The sequence below is a fragment of the Cynoglossus semilaevis genome, chromosome 14, assembly GCF_000523025.1.
Source record: "Cynoglossus semilaevis isolate Cse_v1.0 chromosome 14, Cse_v1.0, whole genome shotgun sequence".
NCBI lineage: Eukaryota > Metazoa > Chordata > Actinopteri > Pleuronectiformes > Cynoglossidae > Cynoglossus > Cynoglossus semilaevis.
Genome location: NC_024320.1, coordinates 2,469,949 through 2,497,660, shown reverse-complemented (window position 1 = coordinate 2,497,660; position 27,712 = coordinate 2,469,949). Strand labels below are relative to the sequence as shown.

At 40.7% G+C, this 27,712-nt stretch overlaps 2 protein-coding genes across 2 annotated transcripts in view; both read left to right on the top strand.

Annotated features, from left to right (window-relative positions):
- Positions 1–14,000, top strand: part of kcnn2 (potassium calcium-activated channel subfamily N member 2) — a 32,248-nt gene extending 18,248 nt beyond the window's left edge. Inside the window, exons 4-10 of the mRNA XM_008324409.3 lie at positions 1,449–1,867; positions 2,325–2,466; positions 3,433–3,543; positions 3,628–3,755; positions 5,841–5,849; positions 8,721–8,790; positions 11,637–14,000. Coding sequence (XP_008322631.1) covers positions 1,449–1,867; positions 2,325–2,466; positions 3,433–3,543; positions 3,628–3,755; positions 5,841–5,849; positions 8,721–8,790; positions 11,637–11,912 — 1,155 coding nt within the window. The 3' untranslated portion in view covers positions 11,913–14,000. The remainder of the gene's footprint in view (positions 1–1,448; positions 1,868–2,324; positions 2,467–3,432; positions 3,544–3,627; positions 3,756–5,840; positions 5,850–8,720; positions 8,791–11,636) is intronic.
- Positions 14,001–14,778: 778 nt separating this feature from the next.
- On the top strand, positions 14,779–20,930 carry drg1 (developmentally regulated GTP binding protein 1). The gene is made up of 9 exons (XM_008324416.3): positions 14,779–14,984; positions 16,193–16,316; positions 17,006–17,181; positions 17,292–17,361; positions 18,051–18,220; positions 18,661–18,791; positions 19,214–19,381; positions 19,597–19,719; positions 20,571–20,930. Exons 1-9 carry the CDS (start codon positions 14,946–14,948, stop codon positions 20,668–20,670), a joined length of 1,101 nt encoding a protein of 366 aa, XP_008322638.1. The 5' UTR covers positions 14,779–14,945; the 3' UTR covers positions 20,671–20,930.
- The last annotated feature ends 6,782 nt before the right edge of the window (positions 20,931–27,712 follow it).

The window sequence follows — 27,712 nt, the reverse complement described above, 5'->3', positions numbered from 1 at the left end:
CAAGCCTCCAGCCACTAGGTGGCAGCAACTCATACAGTGGTTTGTACAGATAAGATATTTCATATTCTTAGTATTTGTGGGGTGTGTGTGAACAAATATCTGTCCCCTAGGGGGAGCATGAAAAAAATAGAGAACCACTGCCTTAGGGAAATTGTAGGTAAACCACTTGCGCGTCAACATTTTTTTCGTGACCATTTGGTTGTTTTTATGTCCGAAGAAACATTGTTCTATTTTATTCCATTGTATTCTACCATGAATTTTACTGCCACTGCAATATTTACACCTAGGCGCCCTCAGGCTTGGAGGTTCATCTGATGTGTTGGTGTGAAGGACCCATTTAAAGACATGTAGTAAAGTACATTTCATTACCATGTCAAGGACTCACTGAGACAAGACTGTAAATCTCAGGTCGTTGTGATGCTGCTGTAAAATGAAATAAAATCAAACTAAATCTTAAAAAAAATAGACTTTTTGGTTTGCAAAACACCTACCAACAGATTTTTTTTCAGAGGGAGGGGCCATTTAGGCAATGTCCAACCAAATAGTTAATAAAATAAATAAAATGTAATTGTTTTAGATGGCTACCAAACCATTTGGGTGTCGTTGTCGGTCCACCTTTGTCATTGTCTGTCCATGCACGGTCTAATTATGGTCATTATTGATCTCTAGGTTGTGTCTTGCATGTTTGAGTCAGCTGGAGATTAAATAACAGTCCAAGGTGGCATTTCTTTATAGCAGTCCCCCTCAAGTCTTTATAGGGAGGGGGGACATAATGCATCCCCTGACCCTTTCACTTTAACCAGAATAAATGTGCGCCCAATCCTATCTAATCCTAAACCCAGAACAGAAAACTAGCTTCTTCCCCTAGTGGCGACCAGAAAAATGTCCCCTGAAGGACAAAAGGGCTTCATAATAAAGCATTGTCCCCACAATTATAGACACACACACACACACACACAAAACAAAAATATGGAACATCTGTATAGAACAAGAATCTGTGTTCCACCTAATCCTAATGGAATTTACAATTGCCTATGTACCACTAGAGGGAGCCCACATTAGTTACAGGTACCATAGCTTGAGAACCAGTGATCTAGAAAGTTATTTATCTAAATATTTATCCATTTTATATGCAGGTAGCTCAAATGTGTTTGCAAAAAAAAAGAAGTTTTTATTTTTTTTACATGCAGTGAAACTAGACAGCGTCCCCGTCGTATGATATTATGTAGAAAAGGTTTTTCCTGATATTCCTATTCCCAGCTCTTAGGTCGATTCATGCAGGGAGAAAGCAGCATTAGTGACTGAAGAATGTGATTTAGTGACTCTGTGCTGTTTGTGACTTATGGTATAATGGCTTTAATGATTTCCTGTATCTGGCTGTGTCACCCTGATGAAAGTGTTAGCCGCCTTTTACCCTCCACCTGCTTCACCGCACCCTCTCCTTGCAGTTATTTATGGTGGACAACGCGGCCGATGACTGGAGGATAGCCATGACGTACGAACGCATCTTCTTCATCTGCCTGGAGATCCTGGTGTGTGCCATCCACCCAATTCCAGGAAACTACACCTTCACCTGGACAGCGCGGCTGGCCTACACGTACGTGCCGTCCAAGACGGACGCGGACGTGGACATCATCCTGTCCATACCCATGTTCCTGCGGCTGTACCTTATCGCCCGGGTCATGCTGCTCCACAGCAAGCTCTTCACGGACGCCTCGTCCCGCAGCATCGGGGCGCTCAACAAGATTAACTTCAACACGCGCTTTGTGATGAAAACCCTCATGACCATCTGTCCGGGCACTGTGCTCCTGGTCTTCACCATCTCGCTGTGGATCATCGCCGCATGGACCGTCCGGGCCTGTGAGAGGTGCCTGGTTCACTTCCTCGTGTTTCGCTGTGCCCGTAGATAAGACGTAAAAATACATATATATGTACCAACTCCTGAGATCCCCTCGTATCTGAACGCTATAAAACAGGGATCCAGATACAACCCCCGGTCCGTGGACCTATACCAGTCGGTAGATAATTTGGTGAAAACTGTATTTTATTTTTACTGGCTTCATTCAAAGAGAATCCACTCGCTGTTTACTTTCTTTATTTAACGATAATCTGGCAATATTTTTAAGTCATTGAGACTGCAATACTAACAGAAGATTTCGAAAATGTAATGATCCCTAATGATAATTCTACACCGGGTCCGCAGCTGTAAAAATACCAGTCCTAGGTCCTATGACATCTATCATGAAGTATATTTCTGTATTGTACTAACAAAGCAGCCATCGTCCGTTTTCTACAGCAGATGTTGCCTGTGTCATTTATCCCAGATACCACGACAGCCAGGACATAACCAGCAACTTCCTAGGAGCCATGTGGTTGATCTCAATCACGTTTCTCACCATTGGCTACGGGGACATGGTACCAAACACATACTGTGGGAAAGGAGTCTGTCTCGTGACTGGCATTATGGTGAGAAAGTGGGAAACATGTTTTCTGTGACTTAAATATAAATATATAAATATATATAACAGAAATGTTTCGCTGTTAAACACAAGTGAACGCTACATCGACCAAAAACAAACATCAAAGTATTTAAATTAAAGGCATAGTGCAAAGTAAACCAAACTAAATGCATTGGGGGGGACTACTAAACAAACTACTGAAATTCCCAGACAGGAAAATTATTCCAGTGTTTTACAGTAAAGGAATTATCTGATAGAAACACCACAAAAGGAAAAGTAACTGAAGTATTTTCAATTAGCTTTTTGGCAAAATACATACAACACATTTTTCAAAGATATTCAAGGTCACTGCCGAAGGTCAATTTGACCGTGGAGGAATCAGTGGCCAAAATATGAACCAAAAAACCTAATTAAAATTTTAAAAAATGTTTTAATTTTTTTCCCCAAAGAACTGAAGGAATATTTGAAGAGCACCTGGTCTCAGTCGGAAGACCAGGAAGCAGAAGCTAGCAGACTACAGTAGTTGTTATTGTCTTTTTTTTTGTCTTTTGCTAACTAGCTTTCCTTACTTATGCTTAGATAGATAGATGGATAGATAGAAAGTATTTCTATCTATCTAAGCAGAAGCTAGCAGATGTGTTCTCTACACTACAGTAGATGTTGTCTTTTTTTTCTTTTGCTAATTAGCTTTGCCTTGTCTTTTTTTTTCTTTTGCTAATTAGCTTTGCTAGCTTCTGCTTAGATAGATAGATAGGTAGGTAGGTAGATAAAGTATATCTATCTATCTAAGCAGAAGCAAGCAGATGTGTTTCTTTAAACTACAGTAGATGCTACTGTCCTTTTTTTGCTAACTAGCTATGTGCTATCTGCTTAGCTAGATAAATATACTTTATCTTTTCTGTCATAGTACATGTAAAAAATATTTTATTTCTAGTAAAGAATGACTAATAATAACTACTGCTCTTTTTTCCAGGGTGCTGGCTGCACTGCTTTGGTCGTCGCTGTGGTGGCAAAGAAACTGGAACTAACCAAAGCTGAAAAACATGTCCACAATTTTATGATGGACACCCAGCTAACAAAAAGAGTGAGTAAACGCTCCGCTTCTTACACAATGGCTTTAACGTTCCACCTAAATGCTTTCAACGTCTCCACTCTGATGGTGCTGCAGGTGAAAAACACAGCTGCGAACGTTCTCAGGGAGACGTGGCTCATTTACAAGAACACCAAACTGGTGAGGAAGATGGACCACGCCAAAGTCAGGAAGCACCAGAGGAAATTTCTCCAAGCCATTCACCAGTAGGTACTCCACCCCGAGCCCGACCCCTTGTGTTGGTTTGACCCCCTCCTCACGCAGCAGTGCAGCACAGACCTGAAATCTGAATTGTTTGACACCTGTAGCAAAAAACACGTCCGTCGTTGCTGTTGAAGAAACTTGTGCACTGTTCCTTTTTTCACTAATGTTTACCTTTTACAGATGGCCTACAGAGTTGGCTGTTGTTGTTGTTTGGTTTTTGTTATCATTTTATTCTTTGTTTTGTTTTTTTCCATTCACTGAAATACTATCCACTGATGAACAAGGTTGTTTTTCTTTTCTTATCAGATTGGCTCAAGTGAGTTTTTTTTTTCCGCTCTCAGTCAGATGTCAGGATGACCTCTAGGCTAATGTATCTGGTTTTCTGCGTTCCTAGTTGTTAGTCAGACACTGACCTGTCAGCTGGTCTCTTAGCTGGTCCCTGAGGAGCCCATAAAGTATTGATTCCAGCCTCATCTCACTGCTGTTTTTCTTTAAACTACAGTGATCACATGCGCTCTAATCTGTGGTGCGTCGCCCCCTGCAGTGACGACTGTGCTTGGTGCACAAGGCGTACATTATTATTATTATTATTCCGCTTTGTTCCTTGTGTGTTTGTTCCTTTGTGGTCTCCCCCGTCTGCAGCTTTGGTTTTTTTGCTCATGAACCTTTGTTTTAACTCACACCTCTGTTGTGCAGACACCAGGTTTGCTGAATTGGGAGGTAGAGAAGCACACGCACGCACCGTCTGCTGCTGCAACCCACGTCCAAAATCTGTGCCGTCTAATAGCCTTTTGTCGCGCTCGCTCTGTGAAGTCACTTTGTCCTTGATGCTGTATTCAGGCGATTTGCAGCAGTCGTGACGACGGCTCGTGTCCACCTCCTGTTCTCTAGGACAACCTAATAATGGAGGTCCCACTCAGCCGCCGTTCAATCTATAAAGAACTGGGTTTGCCGGGGAAAACAGAAACGTCCTGTTCTTGGTGCAAGGACGACTCATTTGCATGTTTTTAACATTCCTACGACACAGTTTTCCCCACAACCAATTTTATGGCAAAATGTTCTGCAAACCGTGGAGGGAAATTAACATAGACATTAGGAGTTTACAGCATCAAGTGAATGAATTATTATTTTTTATTTTATGTATATTTAAATTCAACAATATCACATGAGGTGGATAGATTGTGAAGTCAATCAATGATGATTTTTTTTTTAAATCCATCAGAATCGAATAGTGAAGTCCAGGAAAGAGAGAGAAAAAAGATCAACCATGTAAAGTCCTCTATACGGCGTAGCTTTAGGTAGCTGAAGTTCCAAACTCAACAGTTTTTGCTGCATGTTTTTCCTCCTCTTTCAGAAATTTCCCCAAAACACTAGTAATAAAATGTTGGTCATTGTTTATTATCTAATTAATTGTATCTTAATTCTTGAACAAACCTAAAAATTTGGACAAATTTGGACCAATTTAGTACCATTATTTTAACTCTGCATACCTGTGGTTTGTGGAAAAGCACATGACCAAAAAAAAAATCTTCCTTTTTTTTTTTTTTTGGCCTATTTTTATATTTTTGGGACAGAACGCTGGTTGTTGCCAGAGGCTGGTGTGAAGGAGAGTTTGATACAGAACATTTTTAGCATTTTACGTTAACTCTTAACGAGGCTAAATCTGACTTTGTGTAGAGCTTCAAAAACGTCCAGGTATCGGAAAAGACAGAATAAAAATGGGACAGCAGACGACACTCTGAGGTGCTGTCTGTGTCGGAGCAGGAATTTTGGACTGTATTGATGGAAACCAGCACCGGTGTGTAGTAAAGGGGATTAAGCTGAGGGAGCGAGCTAAGCTGCAGCTACAGGAAACAGAGCAAACGCAGGGGAGATAACAGCGTGGTCGCAGGAAGAAACGATTGGAGCAGAACGACCGCTGCTGTTCGCAGGGGAGGAGGCAGTGTAAGCACGAGGGTTACAGCAGCCAGACCTGAGCCAACAGATTTGATTCTGCCGTCTGAATATGTTGATCTGATGTTGTAATAATTCATTTGTCTACTTCATGTTTCCTTTTTTTTCCTGTTTGTGTCCACACAATGCGATAGAGCTCGAAAGTAAGTCTTCGCCTCACACGTAGATCTAGACCTGTTGTGTGCATGCTAACGAGAGCTTGTCCTTGAAACCCAACGGTGTGACCAGAAATTACACTCCCTCATTTGATAAGTGAAATTCATGCCACAAAAGGGTTGCTCCACACACGCACACACACACTCACATTGATGGCATTTGAAATACCCTAATATTACCATAAAGGGATTTTAACATCTCAGCAGCAGGTTGATTTGACCACACACACACACACACACACAGTCTCACACATTCATTCTGTAATATTTCATGCTGCACTCAGCCAACTGTGAGAAACCAGCACTGTCACACTTCTATCCCAGCGTAGTTTGTCCAACACGCCCACAGAAGCAGAAGAAGTGAATTTCAATTATCAGTGACGGAGGCTGTTTTCCATTTCTGCATGGATGTGATGAGAATTTTGATCTTTAATCAGAAAGTCACTGATTAAACTCCAATTAACTCTGCTTTCACGTACCGAAGGATGACGACTCAGGCTCGCCAGGAGACGGAGCCACAGTGGCACGAGCGTCTCTTTCACTGCCAACTTGGTGGTCGACCTCGTACACATCATGGCTCCGGGTCATCTTTCGGCGCGTGGAACCATTGTTAGGCCTGCTACCACATTTGCAGCCACATTTCCTCCATTTCCCTGTTGGATGACACAGTGGCAGAGATGCCGATGCACCGTTATCGCGCCTCGTAAACGGCATAATCAGAAGGACACGGAGCTGTCACGCACCTCTGCGCTAAGAGGGATTTGTGGAATTAGTGACAGGCACAGCTGAAACGCTCATTAGCTTATCAGGACGCAGCATTTCTGCCAAAGCTCCGGCAGGATGTGGCAGTGTGTTTTCAGGCCGTACAGCTGTTAAGTGGAGCGTCTCAGCTGCTACAGTGTAACTATACTCTGCCCTGTGGGAAACGCCGCTCTCCTCCTCCTTCCACAAAGTTTAAGTGGGAGCCGTGGCAAGGAGGAGCAGGAGACCGAGTGCTTGTTAGCTCCGTGTTCAGCGGAACGAAACCCAAAACTGAAGGTCAGGGTACAGCCTGGGAGCAGTCTCACTTATCCCTGAGAGGCTGTACCTGTAACTGACAGCATGATGCATCGAGAAAATAAAAATAGAAAATGACACCCTTGTCCATCACTGGGAGTAAACAAATTATAATGATAAATTAGCATGTGCTTATCACAATGAGGCGAATGGAGGTGATGGCTGGAAATATGGCCCAGCATTAACCTCCACCGCCGCAGATTTATTAAAGTAGTGAAAGGCCTGGCGGAGCTGTTTTACCCTGATGAATAACAAACAGATGTAAAGTGTCCATTCAACAGAGAGGCTGCCCAGGAGACTGAGAGTGAGGGGCTGAGGGAGGGAGGTGTGCAAAACATAAAGGGTGTGTCCCCAAACCTGACCTCCGGCTGGCCTCTGCTTTGACCCCATTTGTCAGCTATTGGTCATCCAACTGTGAAATGCAGAACTCTAACAAGTCGTACATTAACATCCGAACCATTTAACACTCAATACCAACGATCTTTCATCATCGAAACAGAACATTTTAGATTCTTAACTCTGTTTCTTTTAACTTTAATTTTAAAAAAACAAAACAAAAAAAAAAGCTCATTTAGTTTCACGTGCCTGTCTCCAGAGTCTGCTCTGTATGAAGCACTGCTCCTCAGTTATCCGGACATATTCCCTTTTGCCCTTTTTTCCGTTAGTGGCTCCTTTGGCGCCATCTGTTGGTCTGACCTGTCATCTTCCAGACTGAGGAATGATCCTGCATTGCATGGGAATGGGTGAATCACGGCTAATTAACAGACCCCCTCCCGTCCCTCCCCCAGAGACTGCGTCAGGCTCCTCTCTACCTTCATTAATGTTTTACACACCGAACTAACAACATTTATATAGGACCTTTACTGCTTTTGTTGGGGTTTTTTTTGTTTGTTTTTTAAATCAACATTATATCATAGTCCAACCTCTGATGCACTGTTTTGTTGTAATTGAGCATGTGTGGGGGAGATTCAGGAGGGAAAAGACCTGTAATATTTTTAAAACTTGCAAAGTCGACACTCCGTGCCGTACTGCACCGCTGCAGAGAGAATGGGAGGAAAGCAGTAGACGTTGGTACACTGGATGTGATTATCTTCAAGTGTGTGTACAGCTTAGGTGTTAGAACAAATCTGGAATTTAAAGGATGGGGGGGGGGCATTTTTATGTGACAACAAATTAAACTGGGGCTGTTCTGCCTCCCAGGAGTGAACTGTAACTCACCCCCCTCCACCCCAGCCCCCAAAACAGACTCCCCTTAACGGTTGACCTTTTGTGTTTTTACTGCTGATCTTGTGTTTTGAGTGTACTTCATAACCCGCAGGTTGAGAGAACAGGCAGTTTATTAAAAGTGATATTTGTGGCTGGAGGAGCTACAAAGAGCTGGTTTATTGCGAGGAACTTCTTTTTATATACCAATATCAAAAGCAGCTGCATGGTTTCATAAAAGCACTCTGCCCTGCTAGGTCATCTGATGATCTTCTTACCTACAGTGTGAGTGTATTAAATGGTTGAGCAGAGCCATCATCTTCTCTCCAGTGGCAGCCCCCACCTCCCGCCCTCCTCCCTGCGTGGTCTCCTTTCCACTTGCATGCAGCTCAACTAAAGAGACTGACCCCTGCAATCCCTGCATTCTCTACACACATCCTGTGCATGTCCTATAGGAGTGTTCTCCGTGTGTATGCCTCTGTGTGTGCACACATTTAAAAAAATATATTTATATATATATATATATATATTATATATTTTTCTTTCCTAAAGAAATTTGGTAGTGATCATTTATTGGGTTCTGAATGGTCTTGTGTTCAGATTAAGAAGTGTAAAAATGGAGCAACGCAAGCTGAATGACCAAGCAAACTCTCTAGTGGACCTTGCTAAGGTAAGATAGACCAACGGCCCACATTAGGTCAGAACAACCGTCTTGACTTGAGTTGCTTTCATTTCCCTGACTCAGCCCAGTGCATGCTGGTACATTTGCTCTGTGTAGCTTTTCTGTCCAATAGAACCAAAGTCTACAGGTGTCAAATAAACAGACAGGCTTTCTCAAAGGGTGATGACATGAAATCTGTGTGGTGCTTTTGCTCAACTGCCCCTAACCCACACTGTGGACACACACACTGGGTATAAAACAACATACCAATAACAATAAATAACAATAACATTGTCTTTATTTTTACAGGTTAAAGCAACACGATACGTTCTACAGACAATTACTAAATGGAAATAACAGCTTTTGTGTATATATATGTGTGTATATATATATATATACATATACATACATATATAGACACATATGTATGTACATACTTATATACAGTATACATGTGTGTATATATATATATATACACTTATATGTGTGTATGTATTTATATATATATATAAATATATATATATATACCTGTGATATATATATATACCTGTATATATGAGCCAGTGCAGTTTACTCCCTCAGATATGTCTCTGTAGATGCACTAAACATAAGTTGACAAACCTTAGGGACTGGGAAGGGAGACACTGCAATCTGATGATTCAGCCACAAATAAAGGCAGCGAGCGAGGGAGAGAGAAAGAGGGAGAGAGGTGGGAGCGAAGAAAGGCTGCAGACTCTGACATTCACAAGTACACCACAGTCAAACTGGATCCAGGCCATCGTGTCATGAAGGGCATTAGTGGATACGACCCAATCACCTCGTGCTGTCGAGATGTGAGGGTAGATAAGGTGGCCTCCAGCCAGTGTCTCAGCTGGCTCTTTAATCGCTTTTGTAAACGCTCTACTCCACCAGGGGGCAGTGTCGCATCACTTTCTTCACGGTTGTGTTTTAATGGAGTTGAACCCTGGCAGCTGCATTGACACTGCAGTGCAATGTGATTTTTTTTTTTGGCAGGGCCCTTTAAAATACCGTTAACGTCCGTGCGCTGAAACCCATAACACAGGTTATAAAGGTTTTATTCTCAGTTAATGAAACTGATTCTTTTCATGAATGTTGTTTTTTTTTTCACATCTCATTTGACTCCACCATGTTAGGCTGAATTCCCTCCTTTAAAAATTACATACTTTACTACTATCTTTAAATACTGAAGCAGTGTGCATCATCTCACTCTTCACGTGTTATGATATTGTTCCGAATTGTGCACTACAGCCTAAAAATCTGATATAAAAGATAATTAAAAGAGTATGTCAGACTAGTTAAAAGGACTATTTGTTAATTGTTATTTTTATGACGTTTCAGGTGTCTTTCTTTGAGGACATTTTTGCTACATTTGTCTCCCTCTGGTGCCATCTGGTGTTTCCTTCTGAACGTTACTCCTCAATCCTTGTTTTTGTCTTTAGTTCACTGTTAGAAAACTTTAAGGAGTATTTTTTTTTTCTAATATCTGTGACCTTCTACTCTGACTCAAACACTTATCCAGGAATCTCATGTGATGACATCACTCTTGCTGATTGTCTCTGCCCATTTGTAGCGAGTTATTTTGAGCACGAACTTGCGGAAAGGATTCGGGTGACGTGCGTATTACAAATGTCCACATATTTCATTTCACACCGCCTGTAAAAAAACGCTAAATTCAATTCCTTATCCGCTGCAAAATCCTCAGAGAAATGGAGGCTTACATTAGCCCTGAGGCTGAGCTGCATCAGAGAGTCACATAAACAGCCTATCCCATTACCCCAGGCCTAAATCAGAAGAGGACGAGGTAAGTGATGGATGGCTACTCCTCCAAGTTGTGAAGGACTATTAGTCGTCCGCTGAGTAATATCTCGTAGACCGCCCTGTGGTAGCAACTTTCCCTCTGCTAAACACGAACTGTGACACAGATTTCCCAGCGTGCCATTGACTATTTTTCAAACTTCTAAATTTGCAGCCGGAGAGTGTGTTTTTCAGTCTGAGGACAGAGAGGGTTGGTGCTGTGAAAGAGCAATAAGTGTGTGTGTGGAGTCAGCAGGCGGCTCCACTGTCTTCTGTCATTCTACTGGCATTCATTAGCAGCAGTTGTTTCTAACCATTGAATTCCTCTGGGGTTTTTTTTGTTTTCTAAAAAAAAAAACTTCTTGCTTACAGCATTTTCTTTCAACCAAAGTGGAGGAGTGGCTGAGTTTAGACGACATGGACCTGATGATCGCACTTGTAATAGAAGCCCATTTGGCTTGAGTTTCGGTGCTGATCTTCTGACCCTCAGGTTCCTGTCTATGCTGTGTTTATTGGACTCCCAGCAGTCTGTTCAAATATGAAAAAAAGAACATCTATTTCCTCTAATTATTCTTATTCTCATCAGGTGACAGCTTCTTTAGATTGGAGGCCGTAACAGAGCCCGTGTGTGATGTCATAGGGCGGCCTCCGCAGCAAAAAGTGGCACTGTTTGTTAGCTTGTGCTTGTAGGAGCGACTACTTATCAGTGACGACTGACTGTTTGTCACTGAAATGTCTCCAGATCTGCAGAGAAATATTCAGAATCACATCTCACATATTTGGTGTCCATAAATGTCACTTCAAGAAGCTCAGATTTTGATTTGCCGGTGCATTTGAAGTCATATCAGATGACGAGCAGACGCCAACCCGAAGGATTAGAAAACAGATTCTCATTTTCTCAACTTCTGTCTTCTTGTCTTTCCATGTCCTCCTCTGACAGTTCTGGTGTTGCCTTTGTTGCTCTAGTGTTGTCTGTGAACCTGTCCACGCTGATCAACTAACAGGGTGATCCTAAGTGTCTCTCCTCTCCCTTGTTCCAGACTCAGAACATCATGTACGACATGATATCGGACTTGAACGAACGAGGAGAAGACATGGAGAAGAGGATCGCCCTGCTGGAGACAAAGCTGGAGACTCTTTTGAGTAACTTGCAGGCGCTGCCAGGACTCATCAGTCAGATCATCAGCCAGCAGCACAGGGACTTCCTGGAGGTGCAGCTCCAGCCTTACGACAAACACAGCCCTGAGCGCTCACAGTCGGTGTCCCGACGGCGGTCGTCCTCCACTGCACCGCCCACCTCCTCCGAGAGCAGCTAGAGTCGAAGGGGGGAACGCCTCCGCTGGTGACTTTTGCCATCATATGGCCAAGTTGCATTTATCGTAAAGCCTTATGGTTTCAAATACGTATTATCCAAATTCTGATGACAGAATCTAACAAACTGGGGACGAGGCATTTTAAAGGAGAACTTCCTGCTGTTTTATGTTTTTTATTACCTCAAAAGATCTCGTTATCCTCACCTAGGGTGACGAGACCTCAAATACTAGCGCTTCCCTCGGAGAGAACGTGACGGCCGTTCGACAGGCTACTGCAAAAGAACTCTCCACTCCATCTCTATGCAGAGGTAGCCAGGTTCAGGTGACGAGGTTAACGTTCCGGTGTGAAACTATTGCACTAAACTAGTGCTCCTCACAGACGCTGTGCTTCCACAGGCTCGTTTCTGTGTTCCTCAAAGCAATCTAAGAATCTGCTGAGCAATCAGTCAGGGAGATCAACAATGTTGGGGGGAAAATGCTGTGTTCGATGGCCTGCAGTGAACCGACAGTGGGAAAATCACTCCTGCACACACTGTCACTCAGAGAGAACTGTAAAACCTTGAAATGAGCAGAGATAAAAAGCATATATCTTTTAGGTTAGAAACAGCATCAACTATAGCAGTTTTCTGTTTGCAGTGTGGCCCCACAGAATATGAGTATTTTTGTGGCGACAGTGCAAATGACTTACTCCTCTAGTCAAAATGAATGCATTCAAATCTGTACTTGCACTTACTTTTTAATCAATGCACTTCAATGCTGACTGATATATGATATTTAAAAAAAAATTGTTGCTCATTAAAATAAGAACATTTGAGATGTTTGGGCATGGGTTTATTATTGCGGATTCTCAAGCTGTGGCTGATGTCGACGACTCAAGTCAAAAACCTTTTCTTTCTTTTTTCCTTCCTTTTTTTTCAAAAGTATTTACTTGGACGTGTAGGAAATACTGAGTGATAATGATATATATGTAATAAGCATGGACTGTACATAAGAAATGGATGTAGCCATGTTGAAAAACTAGGTGGTAAAACTGTTTGTTCAGAGACGCAAAAAACAGTAGTATTTTAAAAACCTGGAATTTGGTTGAGTTGCCTGTAGGCAGTTGTCAATCACATGTTATTTCTTCCTCTAAATTGGAGCACAACCGACAAACTGACATGTTTCTAATGAAGGCGACTTGAAAATAAAAATTGAAACCATGACCTAGCCATATTCCATAGTTTTAACATAGACTTCAATTGTAAAAACCTGCACTGCTGCTTCTGTGGCTTCAATTTTGAGCGACGCGAAGACTACGTCCACTTCTTATGTACAGTCTACTGTGACTACCCCTTGTCTTGTTGTGTCTCATTTCCCGTCCCGTCCCGTTCCTGTGCTATTTATGCTCACTGTCATCCCAGATGGGTAACAAGAACTGCTGAACAATAACTCACAGAGACCATATCTACCTTTTAAACAGGAAAATAGCTATTTTTATATATTTTGATGAGGACAAGCACACATCCTACAGACAAACAACAATGGAGAAATGACAGCATCTGCATATCTAGCATTTGGTTTGAAATATTTCCAGGACTGGAGGTAAGATGCACCAAGTCTGTTTGGTGTTTTTGTTTTTTCCATACATATGATTAAAATAACATTTTTAAGATTTTTGTAACCTCCAGATTAGATTCAGCTTTCTTTAAATGACTTGCTTTGATAACGAAGAACATTTTATTTGGTACAAAAGTTTTAAAGTCACGAAGCCAATTTAAATGTTTGAAATATATCTGAAAAAAAAAATCCCATTTGTTTAGTATTTCTCCAAAGTGTGTGAGAAGCCCTGACAGGGTCAGTTAACCTTTAAGAAGTGACTAGTCATCTTACGACAACCTCTCTAACACTCACAGATGTAGCATGGGTCAAACAGACATCTGGTGGTCGCTCATTCAATCGGTAGCAATCCTCATGTTCCACCCACCAACCAATAAGCCAACCAGGTCAACAAAGTGTCAACTGTTGAGTCCACAAACCTCTACAACATAAACCAATGGGAGAGCAAACTGTATGCGACTTATACAATAAATAATAAAAAAAATATACTGTTTCATAGGCCTGTGTCATTTTCCTGTGACAGTTTGAGTTTTTCAGGTGTATGTGGATGTGTTTAGTACAAGTATTTCTTCTTTCAACAGGTCATTTTAGGGGTCAGCACAGATGATCATTGATCATTTTAACTCCTCTTCTGTCACACTAACCATCTTCATTATCTCTTTTAAACTGTCCTGTCAATCTGCTTTGAGGGCTTTTCTCATCATTTAGTGATATTTCCTTCACATATTTTCTATTCCAATCTGAACATTTCCATCGCCTTCTTTAAAGAATTTCTTCATGATAGAATTTTGGAGGATTCTTTAACACCAGGTTACAATCTGCTTCTCTGTCTGGTGTAAGGACTGGGATCAAGTGCCACAGTTTTCTTTTTTTTTGGGGGGGGGGGGGTCAAAGCACAATAATAATGATTAATTTATTTTTAACACTCTTTTGTGCAAACATATTTCTTATGAAAGAAATTGCTTTATTCGTTTTTGCTGTATATGGTATGGTTTTGGATCTGTGGGTCAGATGGCATGAAAGCTATCTGGAAAAAAAGTTTTGATAATATAAAGTAGGGTGAGGTTCTCGATGGTTTTTACGAAAAACGAATTCAATTAGGATTCAATTATGATTTGGAAGTAACGGATTATGTTAAGGTAATATGCTAAGTCATATGTTAAGGTCCAATTTACAATAAAAGGACTTTTTCTCACTACTGTATATTAGCTTCGTCCTACATTATTCCGCTTGACTTACATACTCCGAAACAGCAGGTGGCGCCATACATTTTGACCTGTTCTCTACCAGAAAGACGAAGAAGCGGTAGCACTTGCGTGGAGTAGGACTGTGTTTAGCCTGTGCTATTCGCTAAACACAAGTCTAACTTTGCCAACTTCCACTCACTAAATTCTCAGCTTGTTTCCACGGGGCTGAAAGCACACAGAAACCACCGCCACCATGAGTATACTCGCCAAAATAGCAGAGATTGAAAGCGAGGTGAGTTGAAACTAACAACTGATGAGAGCCCAATGAATCAGTCACGTTTTAGCTTAGAGCTAGCTGCTAACACTGGCGAATGACGAGTGACCGGCGGTGCCGCAAGCTGAATATAAAAATAAACATTTTTACTGATTTTATACCACAATTTAAACAAAAGTGGTCAGTGACATTGAAATATCGACTATATTTCAATGTCAATGACCACTTTTGTTGACGATATTATGACGTTCGGTTGTTACCGGGTGGCTGTCTTTAGTATAGATACTTCCACCGACTGACAGGCGAATGGCTACGTATTCAAATACAAAGATAAAAATAAATGACATTACACAGCATGGTAGTGCTTTAAAATAAAGTATGTTTTATCTTTTGCGATTACATTGTCCTTAGCTGTCAAAATAGAATTATTAGCTGGAACAGCACTTTAAAGAATATGTGATATAGAGTGTAACGTATATATTTTCGTCAAGTGCAGTTTACTTCACCGTGCAACTGTACAATACCATTGTGCGTCTGCATTTGAGGTATTAATGATGTTTATTGTTAATTGTGGTTTAAGTTTAGTTATTTATCTTTGTGAAATAATTTTGTTTGTATTACATTTGTGAGTGATATGGTTATTTTCATGTAACTTATCTTGGCACCAAGCATTGGGATGTGACGGTGTTTGAGTTAATGGTATTAAAGTAGATTAAAGTTTGTGAAGCTAGCATGTAAGGATGTAAGCAGAAATTTTTTTATACATTTTTCTACCTTCATTTAATGTTTGTTATCAAACCAAATATCAGAAAAAGGTGATGTGATCACTAACAAATCTAGTAATCTGTGCATTACCCTTATTGTTTTTCTATATTCTTTGATGGTGTTCCGCTATTCCTGTTCGTATTTTATCAAATTTACTCTTGTGTGTTCCTGTCGTTTTTGTGCTGTACCGCTGCTGGAGCCTAATTTCCCAAAGGAAACTCCTGAGGGATTAATAATGTTCTATCTATCCATCTCTGTCTGCGTATATAAATTATATCTATCTATTCTCTCTCTCTTGCTCTCTCTCTCTCTCTATATATATATGATATATAATGTGATTTGCAAACATTCCCAATTGGGAATATATATTGTGATTTGCAAACATTCCCAATTGGGAGTATTGTATTAAAAGTGTTCGAACAAAGTCAAAACGAAGAGCTCACACTGTTTAAAATTTGCAGATGGCCAGGACGCAGAGGAACAAGGCCACCGCTCACCACTTGGGTCTGCTCAAAGCCCGTCTTGCCAAATTGAGAAGAGAGCTCATCACACCAAAGGGGGGCGGTGGTGGTGGGCCAGGAGAAGGTAAGAGCTTTTTTTAATTGCTTCATCCAATCAAAGCAAAGTGATATATTTGCAGTGGGAAAGTTGTCGTTTATCATATGACACATCTCTGCACTACTGATGATTTGACAGATGGCAGGCTCGATACCCAACATCACTGCTGGGAGTGTGTCAATAGAGTGATCCGATAAGGGTTAATGTTAGCAGCAAATCGTTGTTTTCCCCTTGGTACTGTTTTATTGAGAATGGCTTGTTAGCAGTTTTGCATGTCTGATACTGCACTCTCTTTACAGTTAGATATATTACAGTGTAATATATGTTCTCAGCATGGATACTTTGCTTGACACTACATAAATAAGAGTTTACTGTTGTGGTTAGTACACATATTCAGTAAATAGTGATTGCTTCCCTCCTGTTTTGTTTTGTTTAAATAGCACTGACGTCATTAGCATTAGCATTAATTAGTCATTCTGACTTTCATTAATGTCCACAAAATAAAAAGAAATCAGATGGTATGCCAGTCATACTGTTAACATGACACATGCTGCAGTTGTGTCTCCGATAGCTGCATGCTGTGCAAAGCTGAGCAGGTCATTCATGTGAGGACGTTTTGGCCAATATCAGGCAGACACTCATTAGCAAGAAATTAATCCATATCTCTTCTTAAAACTATCATGTTGAATTATTTAGTGTTGTTTTTTCTGTTTTAGGGTTCGATGTAGCGAAAACTGGCGATGCCCGTATTGGGTTTGTTGGTTTCCCTTCGGTAGGAAAGTCTACCCTGCTGAGTAACCTGGCAGGCGTTTACTCAGAGGTAGCTGCCTATGAGTTCACCACACTCACTACAGTACCTGGAGTCATCCGCTACAAAGGTGCCAAAATTCAGGTACAAAAGCGTTCCCTGTGCTTGTACTCTTTATATATATATTTATTATTATTTTTAACTTTGATTAAATGGTATTAATTGTATTTGATTTCATTTTTTTTTTATGACAGCTCCTGGATCTTCCGGGAATCATTGAGGGAGCCAAGGATGGCAAAGGCAGAGGCAGGCAGGTCATCGCAGGTAAATATCTGACCATACATCTGTGTTTAGATCTGGAAATGAATATCAGACAATGTCCGTGTGAACTGCTCATACACTTGTATTAATTAATTAATAATTCCATGGTTATGAGTTGTTTCTAAAACAGTGGTTGCCAACCATTTTTGGCTTGTGAACCCCATTTTGACATCACACATTTTGGGGGACATTTTAATAGCCATCAATAAAGATGCACCAGCTCGTATATTTTTATCTGCTGCATTTAATTGAACTTGATTCTAGTTTTTAGTCGTACTTTTAAAAAAGAATAATAATTAGGTGGAAAACTATTTTTGTCGGTATTTTAGCTCAATTTTAGCTCAATCACTCAACATTTCAGGTGACCCCATTTGAAATCCAGGTGACCTCACGTAGGGTTGCGAACCCAAGGTTGAAAAACACTGTTCTAAAACAGTATTATAAAACATTAAGTATGGTATTCGCTGTGGTAGGATGTGATGACAGGATGATATATAAAGTCTTTTTTTAATAATAAAATGAGAAAAAGAAGCAGCAGCGCTGTTTGTTTTTTTTTTTCGTTTTTTTTTTTAACCCCAATTTTCCGATCACACTTTAACCACAGCCTGTTTAAATAGCAGCCTCGGGCCACATGTGGTCCTGACACATCCTTGCTCTAACAGACGTCTTTATATAATCTCCTCACGTCTCAGTGGCTCGCACATGCAACCTCATCCTCATCGTGCTGGATGTGTTGAAGCCCCTGGGCCACAAGAAGCTAATAGAACATGAGCTGGAGGGTTTTGGCATCCGACTGAATAAGCAGCCGCCCAACATTGGTTTCAAGAAGAAGGACAAAGGAGGCATCAACTTCACTACCACGGTAGGTCTCAGCTGTTTGTGAAATGCAGAGGCAACTAAAAATGCTGAATTTGTACAGTGCTTATTGTTGGTTTATTTAGTAACTTACTTGTTATTGGAAACACTGTTTGTCTGAAAACTTACACTGGGTTCAGTCATTGGAGGGATTTGATTTTTCATTTATTCTAAAGATACATGCAGAAGTGCAGACTTAGAGGATTTTATCATACCTTGTTTTGTATGCTGCGAAGCCTTTTCAATGCTGCTCTCTTGTGGATCTGCCTGAAATTACACACACGTTCAGCTAAATAGCTGCATTAAATTTATGTATGAAACCATTACTTGACTGCTTTTAATAATTTGAACTAAAAGCATTGTTTTGTTTTTCTATTTTTTTTCATCGTGGTGTTAACCTGCATCTTAGCTATCTTTTCCGTAACACGTCTTTCTTGCCAATATTAGTGTGCACAGAGCGAGTTAGATCCTGAAACGGTGAAGAGCATCCTGGCCGAGTACAAGATCCACAACGCCGACATCACTTTGCGCGGCGACTGCACCGCTGATGACCTCATTGATGTGGTGGAGGGAAATCGGTAAGCTGCGGCTGCTGCTGAATCTGAAGAAGTGCCACCATGGCCCCTCCTTAATCATTTCTGGGCGGGTGTGGCCTGATGTAGTCCTGAAACATTATTTCAGTTTCCTCTGCACCACTGCAGATAAATTAGAAAATGCTTCTTTTTTTTTGCCCGCATGAAGGCTATCAGCTACAGCTACATTTAAGAATTATTAAGATTAAGAATTTCTTCAAACGTATGTTTTCTACTTATCTACCTTGATAACCAGCTACATAAAAACCAACAGGGTCTATGACATCTTTCTGTTATTGACATAAATCTCTGAAAACAAAGTACCGTTCAAATGATGCAGGAGTACGTGCTGTTACTGAGAAGCAGACGTTAGCGCCGACTTCACTCCTTCACTGGGACCTAAAGTGTCAACTGCTTTTTGTCCACAGGGTCTACATCCCTTGCATATATGTCCTGAACAAAATCGATCAGATCTCCATTGAGGAGCTGGACATCATCTACAAGGTTCCCCACTGTGTTCCCATCTCTGCCCACCACCGCTGGAACTTTGATGATCTGCTGGAGAGGATTTGGGATTATCTACAGCTAGTGCGCATGTAAGATTCAGTATTCACCGTTCAGGAAAAGACAATTCACGCAGCAGTTCTTGATGTTTTGATTTGATTTGATTTATATGATTTGATTTTTCCTTCTCACAGAATTGAAGATTGTGTCTGTGACGTTGTGTTGAATACATTTTTAAAAATTTGAAAATAACTCACCAAAATAAATGTGATGCTAATGTTGTTTTTTTGTTGTTGTTTTTTTGCAGCTATACCAAACCTAAAGGCCAACTTCCTGATTACACCTCTCCTGTTGTCCTTCCGGATGGTCGAACATCAGTGGAGGATTTCTGCCTGAAGATTCACAAAAATCTAATCAAAGAGTTGAAATAGTGAGTATAATGGTTGCTTAATGGTTTCATAAATGAACTCTAAAGGGACATTTATACCACCGTTATCATTTTCTACATGAGGTTTTGGCTTTCCACAATCTGCGTTTTTCTTCCCATTTTTGCGTTGTTTGTATAAATTTTGTCTTTTTATTCTGCTATAAATATATCTGCTTAAAAATACCTGTCTTAGCTAAGAGTAAGCCATAAAAAGAAAAAAATAGAATTTTTTACTTTTACAAAAAATATATCAAGAGTTTCCACAAAAGAAAGAACAGAAGATATATTAATTTATTTATAAATATATTTTATGAAATGTTGGGCTGTAAGTTGAGAGTTTATATATATATATATATATATATCTGGTAGATCACTGGTAGATCACACGCACACCTGACTGCAACACTGTGAAATGTGTTTACCTGTGTTTCTGTTTTGAAGCTAAACAGCAGGGTTTATTTTAAAACCTAACCTTCCCAATGTTACGGTGCATCAGATGAGCATTAATGGAGGGCTGGTCTAAGATTAGGATCTGAGTTGAGTGTCGCACTGCCATCTTCAAATGGAAGCACGACGATCGTCAATCCGTCAATATGTTAGTGCTACTGAGCATTACCAGGCCTCCAGGGACTGGACGGGTCAGACACTGTGACACACATGTGATTAGAGAGCCTCAGTAACAGGGTGACATTGTACCCTGAAGGTCACTCTGTAGTGAAGGACCATATTTAAAATAAATGTTGACCATGTTTGTGCACTTTTCCATTCTCAGAGGCAAATTCTCTGCAATAATGCTGCTTCTTTGTTGTCTGTATAAACATTAATTCTTTTGTTTTAAATCCTTCCTTTCCCAGTGCCCTGGTGTGGGGAGCGTCTGTCAAACACAACCCCCAAAAAGTGGGCAAGGACCATGTGATGGAGGATGAAGATGTTATTCAGCTGGTGAAAAAGTGAAAAGAGATGTTATCTCAACTGCATGGCCTGGGTCTTACAGCTCTCTGTACATGTGCTCCATATATGGTCAGACTTATCAATTCATCAGACCGTGTGTGTGTGTCATGTGGTTTCAAGTTATTTCTGCTCCAAGTAAAAAGAAGTGAAATTAATGAAACTGTCACATTTGAAAAACAAAAACCTGAACCAAAAGTACTTATCACCATGAATAGTTCATATTGAATATTGGTTAAGACTTGCATTAAAATGTGTACAATACACCAAGAGTCCTGCTTCATTTTATTCCTCTTATTCCTTTTTCTTCCGACACACATTAAAATGGCCGTATTTCAATGCGTCCAGTGAAGGGATCGTCCAGACACACTTTCCATGTCTGTTCAAATCGATAGAATTTATAGCACTACATGCTAAAAATGAGTAACATTGCCTCAGTCTGAAACACAGCAGCGTATAGCAACAATGTTGCCTCCAACCACTTGAGCCGAGCTCGGAGGGAGGAGAAAAGTCTCATCTGAAAGCCCTGTCCAGTTAAGTGATTTATGTGACATTGATGATGAAGCCAGTTATTCAGGCTACAGGCCCAGCCCCTCCTCCTCCCCTCTTCTCTCTGCTAAGGACAGCCACTCAGGTTAATCAGTTCATTCACTCAGACGCAGTCTGGGGACATGTACGCCAGCTGTTCAGGGCTAACAAGACTCCACAGAGTTAAACAAAAAACAAAAAAACTGAGCATTTCATCAGAGCACAGAGCTCCTCTGGAGGATAACAGTATCTAATGTCAATATGTTGCAGCCTGAATGAAGTGTAGCAGTCATTTTGTGTCTGAGCACCTGATAGTAGCTGGTCACCGTGGAGGATGGCGCCAGTGCGGAGCACAGTCGATAAAATTGTATGGTACAAAGAGAAGAAATAAAAATGTATTAATAAATACAGTCCTGAGAAAAGCCACCAAAAAGAGGGCAACAACATGAGCTTCACTTCAGGTTTAGGTCATTTTGGAATCAGGGATTTTTTATGTTAGGTAAATAAACTCAACTACATTTACATTACTACAAGTAGAGAATGAGGTCTTCTATTATGGTTTATGTCTTGGGCTAAAAAAAGAAGTTAAATCTGCAGATTTTTAGGAAGAACTACATAAAAAAAGACATTTTAAAAGGCAGGTTTACTATGTGTTTAATTATACTAAGTTACGTACTGAAAACCGATGAGATAAGTTCTCAATACCCAATAAATAGTAGCTATACCCAAACCACTATGAGCAGATTTTCTGTGAAGAAATCCTGTAGTACACAAGAACACAGAACGCTTTCAGGTTTCAATCTTGACCGACTATCAATTAATTACTGATTGGTGGAAGAATCCGGTGTGCAACAGGACTCGACTTAACTGACAAAATAAAAGATCACTGCGCAAAAGACATGCATCACATCACCTACAGCACTTATTTAGTATGCACGCCGTGGCAAGATGCTACACACTGCAGTTGTAAGTATGAGAAAGAAAAGAAAAAACACTTTTAGAAGACGCTGCAGTGGTAAAAGGTAGTGCATGGCTGTCCAGCAGTAGCAGCAGCAGGATCAACCCTTTTCAGACACCGCCTCCTCCCAACCCCCCCTCTACCCTGTAAATTATAGCAGCACTTTAGCTAATGAAAGAGTTGAAGACCAGGCACTAATAAAAGCCATTAAGTGAATAAAGCACTTCCCCCTCTAACAAAATTAAAGAATCTACCCATTTGGAGCAGGAGGACTTTGTATTAATATTTATGAAATGCGGAACCAACGGCCACCCCCCGCCCGCCAAATTCTCCAGCCCACGTCCAATCCCAGCATGACCAGGTCCTCCTTGCCATTGCACCTATCCCAAGAGAACATCGCCAACCCCTCCTAGCTTGAAGGAGGGGCAGAAGATGGGGACTTGAAGGGTGCTGAGGACGCAGTCGGGACAGTCTGTCTCAAGTAGCCCAAGCTGGAGGATCTCTCCAAGAAAGCTCCCCACCCAACTGCCTTCATCGCCCTCCGACCGGCTGAACCTAGCGTCGACTTTGGGGCCAGCAATCGCAATAGGTGGGTTTCTTGGAGGGACCGCCATCTGTAGAAGTGACTTTCGAAGTAGAACAGATGGATTCAGATGAGTTTCACAGCTTTGGTGATGGCAAGAAAAATGTCATTTTGTTGTAATTCTACGCTTTGAATTTGTTAGATTAAACCTTAGAAGCAAATTTTAAAAATGAACGTACAACTTTGAACAACTAGGCTAGTTCCATTTTTTTGTAGAATTTCAGAAACCCTACAGAACACGAGGTAAGAATTCATCATGTCTCACTATTATCTGTATTTGGGGAAAAAAGAATCATCGCACCGTTCCATCATCCATATCCCATCTCTTCAAACATCTGCATATCGTTCTTGTAAGTGAAGGTTTGTTCCATCGCTACCACCACCCAACTTCTTCACCCAAACTGTTGCCACTTTCAAGCCATTTCTTTTGGTCCATCATCCAAGTCCTTCCATGAAGCATTTATGCACATTGCACTGTAATTTCATCACACTGAGTGCTTCTGTGGCCCCAGTCCTAAGTTGATTATGGCACCATGCTTTTTCATTGTAGTGAGACGTCCCTGGGGAGCTAAGGAACCACAACAGGGGGTAACAAAAGTGTCAAACCTTCTGGAGAAAGAGATCTCTCGGAGCTTGACGACATTTTCTCGCTGCGCTCTGACGGTAAAAACCAACGGTTAGAACTGACAAAGATTTTAGGCTAGCTGCGTCTTTACTCCAAGGAGACGGGAATTGTCCTGTGAAAGACGACGGCGTCAACGTATGAGCTTCATGCTCTAGTTTATTGTGTGACGGGTCAACAAAATTCTGCTTTCACTCAATTACATGTAAAACTTCACCATCTGAACTCAGATCCTGCTGCATTATCTAAACTCAGTTTACATTGATCGTTCTAGGAACATCAGTAGCCTGACCCAGAACTGATTTGATTAGGACAACATTCCTCAGGCCTGCTGTAAATTTTTATTGCGGAAAAAAAGCCTTTGTTTTTCTGATTCTAAAAAAAGGGGAATCTATTTGAAAATCTATTCAACTTTTTGTCACGTCCGCCAGAATCGGAGTGCGAAATACAGAAGGGAGGGGTTTGACGCAGTTCGTGCGCAATGGGTGTAGCCCCTTTTTTCCGCAGTGATCATGACCTATGACTAATCTTTTTCTCTGATTTCACAGATGCTCCCAATTGTATGTGCTACATTTTTTTAACGATATTTAGATATAAATCAGTTTGGCCAATTTTGTAGAGTCAATGATCTTGGATCGTCATCGAACCTTCAGACCTTCAGGTTAGGGTTTAGACTTCGGACTCTTGTGTATCTCAGATACCACCAAATTGCGGGACTGTCTCTCTCTCGCCATTAGAACTTAAACAGGTCTTTGATAATACTGTATAATTTCATTGAGTTTCCACAGTTTGCCACTGTTGATCAAAAACTGTTTTCACCCTAGATTTGCCTCCTCACAGGTGCTAAAATTCATGGGATACTCTATGTTTGACCTTAGGTGTATTTTTCCATCCCTGCCTGGGACTCCATTGTGCTTGATCTAACCATGCAGTACATCTTCTGTCCATGGTTGTGCCAAGCACCTTGGAGGCTTGGAGCACTTTTCGCCTTCTGATGTCAACTTCTGAACAATTTTGAAAAATCAGTGATTGTTGGGAATTTGTACACGTGCTGTGCAATAAAACATAATGGTGGGGGGGATGTGAGCAAAAAAGTATGTGTAGAAAGTACAATGAGGAAGAAGGTTGAATAACCTTGAAGAGGTTTTTGTTTTATATCACGTACAGTTGCATGGCTCCCATCTACTTTGCCAATGTGTTTTTTACTGTCTGATGTCATGAGATGTTCTACAAAGATCAATAAAAAAGCAAGAAATCCAGTGTGTTTAATTGCACTAACAGACTTTTTCCTCATATAAATTGTCTGTTGAGTTTGCTTGTGTAAGTGTGTCTATGTGTGTCTGTGTGTGTGTGTGTCTCTGCTGTCGCAGTGTCGCCAAGTTCATACAGATAAAACTGTCATATTCCACATGGCTGTCTGGTTCCAAAATGGTCCCAAGATTTGTGGAAACAATCAAGTACATTAAGTGCCCAGTGGCTTTTAACTGTGGCTAATAACTGCAGCTGGTACAGGTCGTTTATTAAAACAACCGGCAGTCTGAGACTGTGGACACGTCAGTGGTCAATAAATCAAACCATAAGACTGTGCAATACCCGCATACATGTGTTTTAGCAAGTGAGCTCTTAACATTATACACAATGTATAAATATATATATATATATGCAGAAAATATATAGTGTATATATTACACATTACTTTTGTTTCTATGAAATACTTGGCTACCAGGATCGTTGAATATAGAAATAACCATATGCATCACAATTACATCACAACTTTTTTATAGTTAACCTAAACTCATATCTCTAATATTAAAACCATATGTCGATGATACCATATATGTACATGTTTAAGCATGAGGACACTTATGACATTGTTTTTGTTTTTTAAAAACTTTTTATTGTTAGGTTTTTGTATCCAAAGACTATGAGATAGCAATCTAACAAATGTTGGTTTTGTTTGGAGTCGCAATGTGGTAGCCAACGTTTTTTGTTTTTGTTTGTTTGTTAGTTAATTTTAAGTTTGTTTTTCTAAAATACCCTCGGTTCTGTGGTAAACACGTGCTGTATCTGTTGTATCTGCACTGCGCTTAAATAGGGTTGTTGTCATTGTAATTTTGTCAAACTGCCCGGCAACCTTGGAAGAGGTGACGTGCAACACTTAAGCTAGAACTGCTGTCTACATATGATGAGCAACATACTTAATTTAAATTGAATCAATGACAACAGACAAATGAAAAATATGTTCAAAATACACAAATGCTCTTTGTTATTCCGGTCATTCTTGAACATAATAAATCTATTTTTTAATAATATGGGGTGTACACCAAACGCAAGTTTTCTGTGTCCCAAGATGGAACACAAAAGCAGCAGCTCTCCCATGGTGTGCGCTTCCACTGGGAAACTTTATGCTGCCGGACCAGGAAATGCAGCGGCGCGAACGTGAGTATGTGTTTAGTACGATTCTGCTACGGTTGAATGGTGAAACGGCAACTAACTACTCGTTATGATGTTTATGTGAATGGATTGATGAATAGTGGTGTACTTTGTTGTTGTTTTTGTTTATGTAAGCTGGTTTGAATGCAAGTGGTTTACCGTTTAGCATTTTGGCGTGTATGTCCGACGCGCATTGTGGGTAATGTAGTATGTGTAACTTTGCTCGTTCTACTGTTCAGAACACAGGAAGCAAACAAACAGTTAAAAAGCACCCATAATTTTTACGTGGTGTATTTAGAGTCTTAAACACAAAACCAAAATGACTACAGCGACAACAGGACTAGTAGAGTACTAGTACAGTGAAGTGACTAGTACTGGGTTTAAATATATATATATAAATAGGGTTGTACGTAGTTAGTGCATCACAGCAAAGTGATCACTGGTGGAAACTGATAGTCTTTGTATATGGAGATCTATTTAACTGTGAAGCTCGTCTCTGACTCAATGCCCAGATGGCACAATACAAGATCTACAGATTATCCAATAAAAGTCAAGTCTGCATTGCCAAGTGACTTACTGTATATAAATAATATATAATTATATATAAAATGGCTTTGAACACTTCCAAATCGAAAATCCATATATTTTAGTCCGTTTTATTGTAAAGATGCATAAAGTAAAGAGTTTGGTACTTTAGAATAGAATAGTCTTTATTGTCATTATGTTCGGTTAAAACAACGAAATTGGGGAAGGCTTCCCTGCAGATGTATCACAGATACATACAAACATTACTCTGCTGTAATGGTCACTTAAATAAGCAACAAAACAAAAAAAACAATAGCAAGAAATTTACTTTAAATGTAAATAATAATTTAGATTTTTTTCTTTTTTTCAAAAAGTCTTCGGGGTTTAGTATTTGTGGTGATGTTCTTGCACAACGTAGTGTGTTGTGGTGCAGTGAGGGGATGTGTTAGTGCGTGTGTGAGTTTAGTCTGATGATGGCTTAAAGAAAGAAGTTGTCTCTCAGCCTGTTGGTCCGGATTCTGGTGGACCTGTAATGCCTGCCTGATGGCAACAGTTCAAAGAGATGGTGTGTGGGGTGGGATACATCCAGAGACTCCACTTGATGTGGAGGGGGGTGGGGGGAGTCCAGGATGAGCTCCTTGGTTGTTGTTGCATTCAGTGCCAGGTTGTTGGCCGAACACCACGTGGACAGGGCCAGGACTTCCTCCCTGTACTTAGTCTCCTCCCCCCTGAGATCAGCCCCACCACTGTTGTGTCGTCTGCCAATTTCATAATGGTGTTGTTGGGGTGGGACGGGCTGCAATCCGCTGTGTAGATTGTGTAGAGGAGGGGGCTCAGCACGCACCCTTGTGGGGAGCCTGTGCTCAGTGTTCAGGTGGAGGACAGGTGGGGTCCGAGTTTCACTGCCTGGGGTCGGTCTGTCAGAAAGTCCTTGACCCAGTAACGGGTGAGTGGGTGAGGTCTCAGGTCAGACAGTTTGCCGACCAGGATGTCTGGGATGATGGTGTTAAATGCTGAGCTGTAGTCAACAAAGAGCATCCTTACGTAGCTCTCCGGTTGCTCCAGGTGGCTTAGCGCAGTGTGGTGGGCTTGTGTGCTTTTTAGCATTTTAATTGACTAAATCAATTTCAATTCAGCTGACAAAAAAATATTTGAACCAGCTCTAGTGACTAGATTGGGACAACGTTACAATTTATAAAACTAAGACTAAATATAAATTAGCTGTCCAAATTAACACTCCTTTATTGTATGCAACAATCCTAAACACTATTAGTGTACTTATTAGTAGTTCTGTGTACTACTACTGTGTTAGAACTACAGGCACAGAAGATAGTAGAAAAAACAAGTATGGAATTGTATTCTATACTTTTTTTAATATTATATATCGTGCTCTATTTTC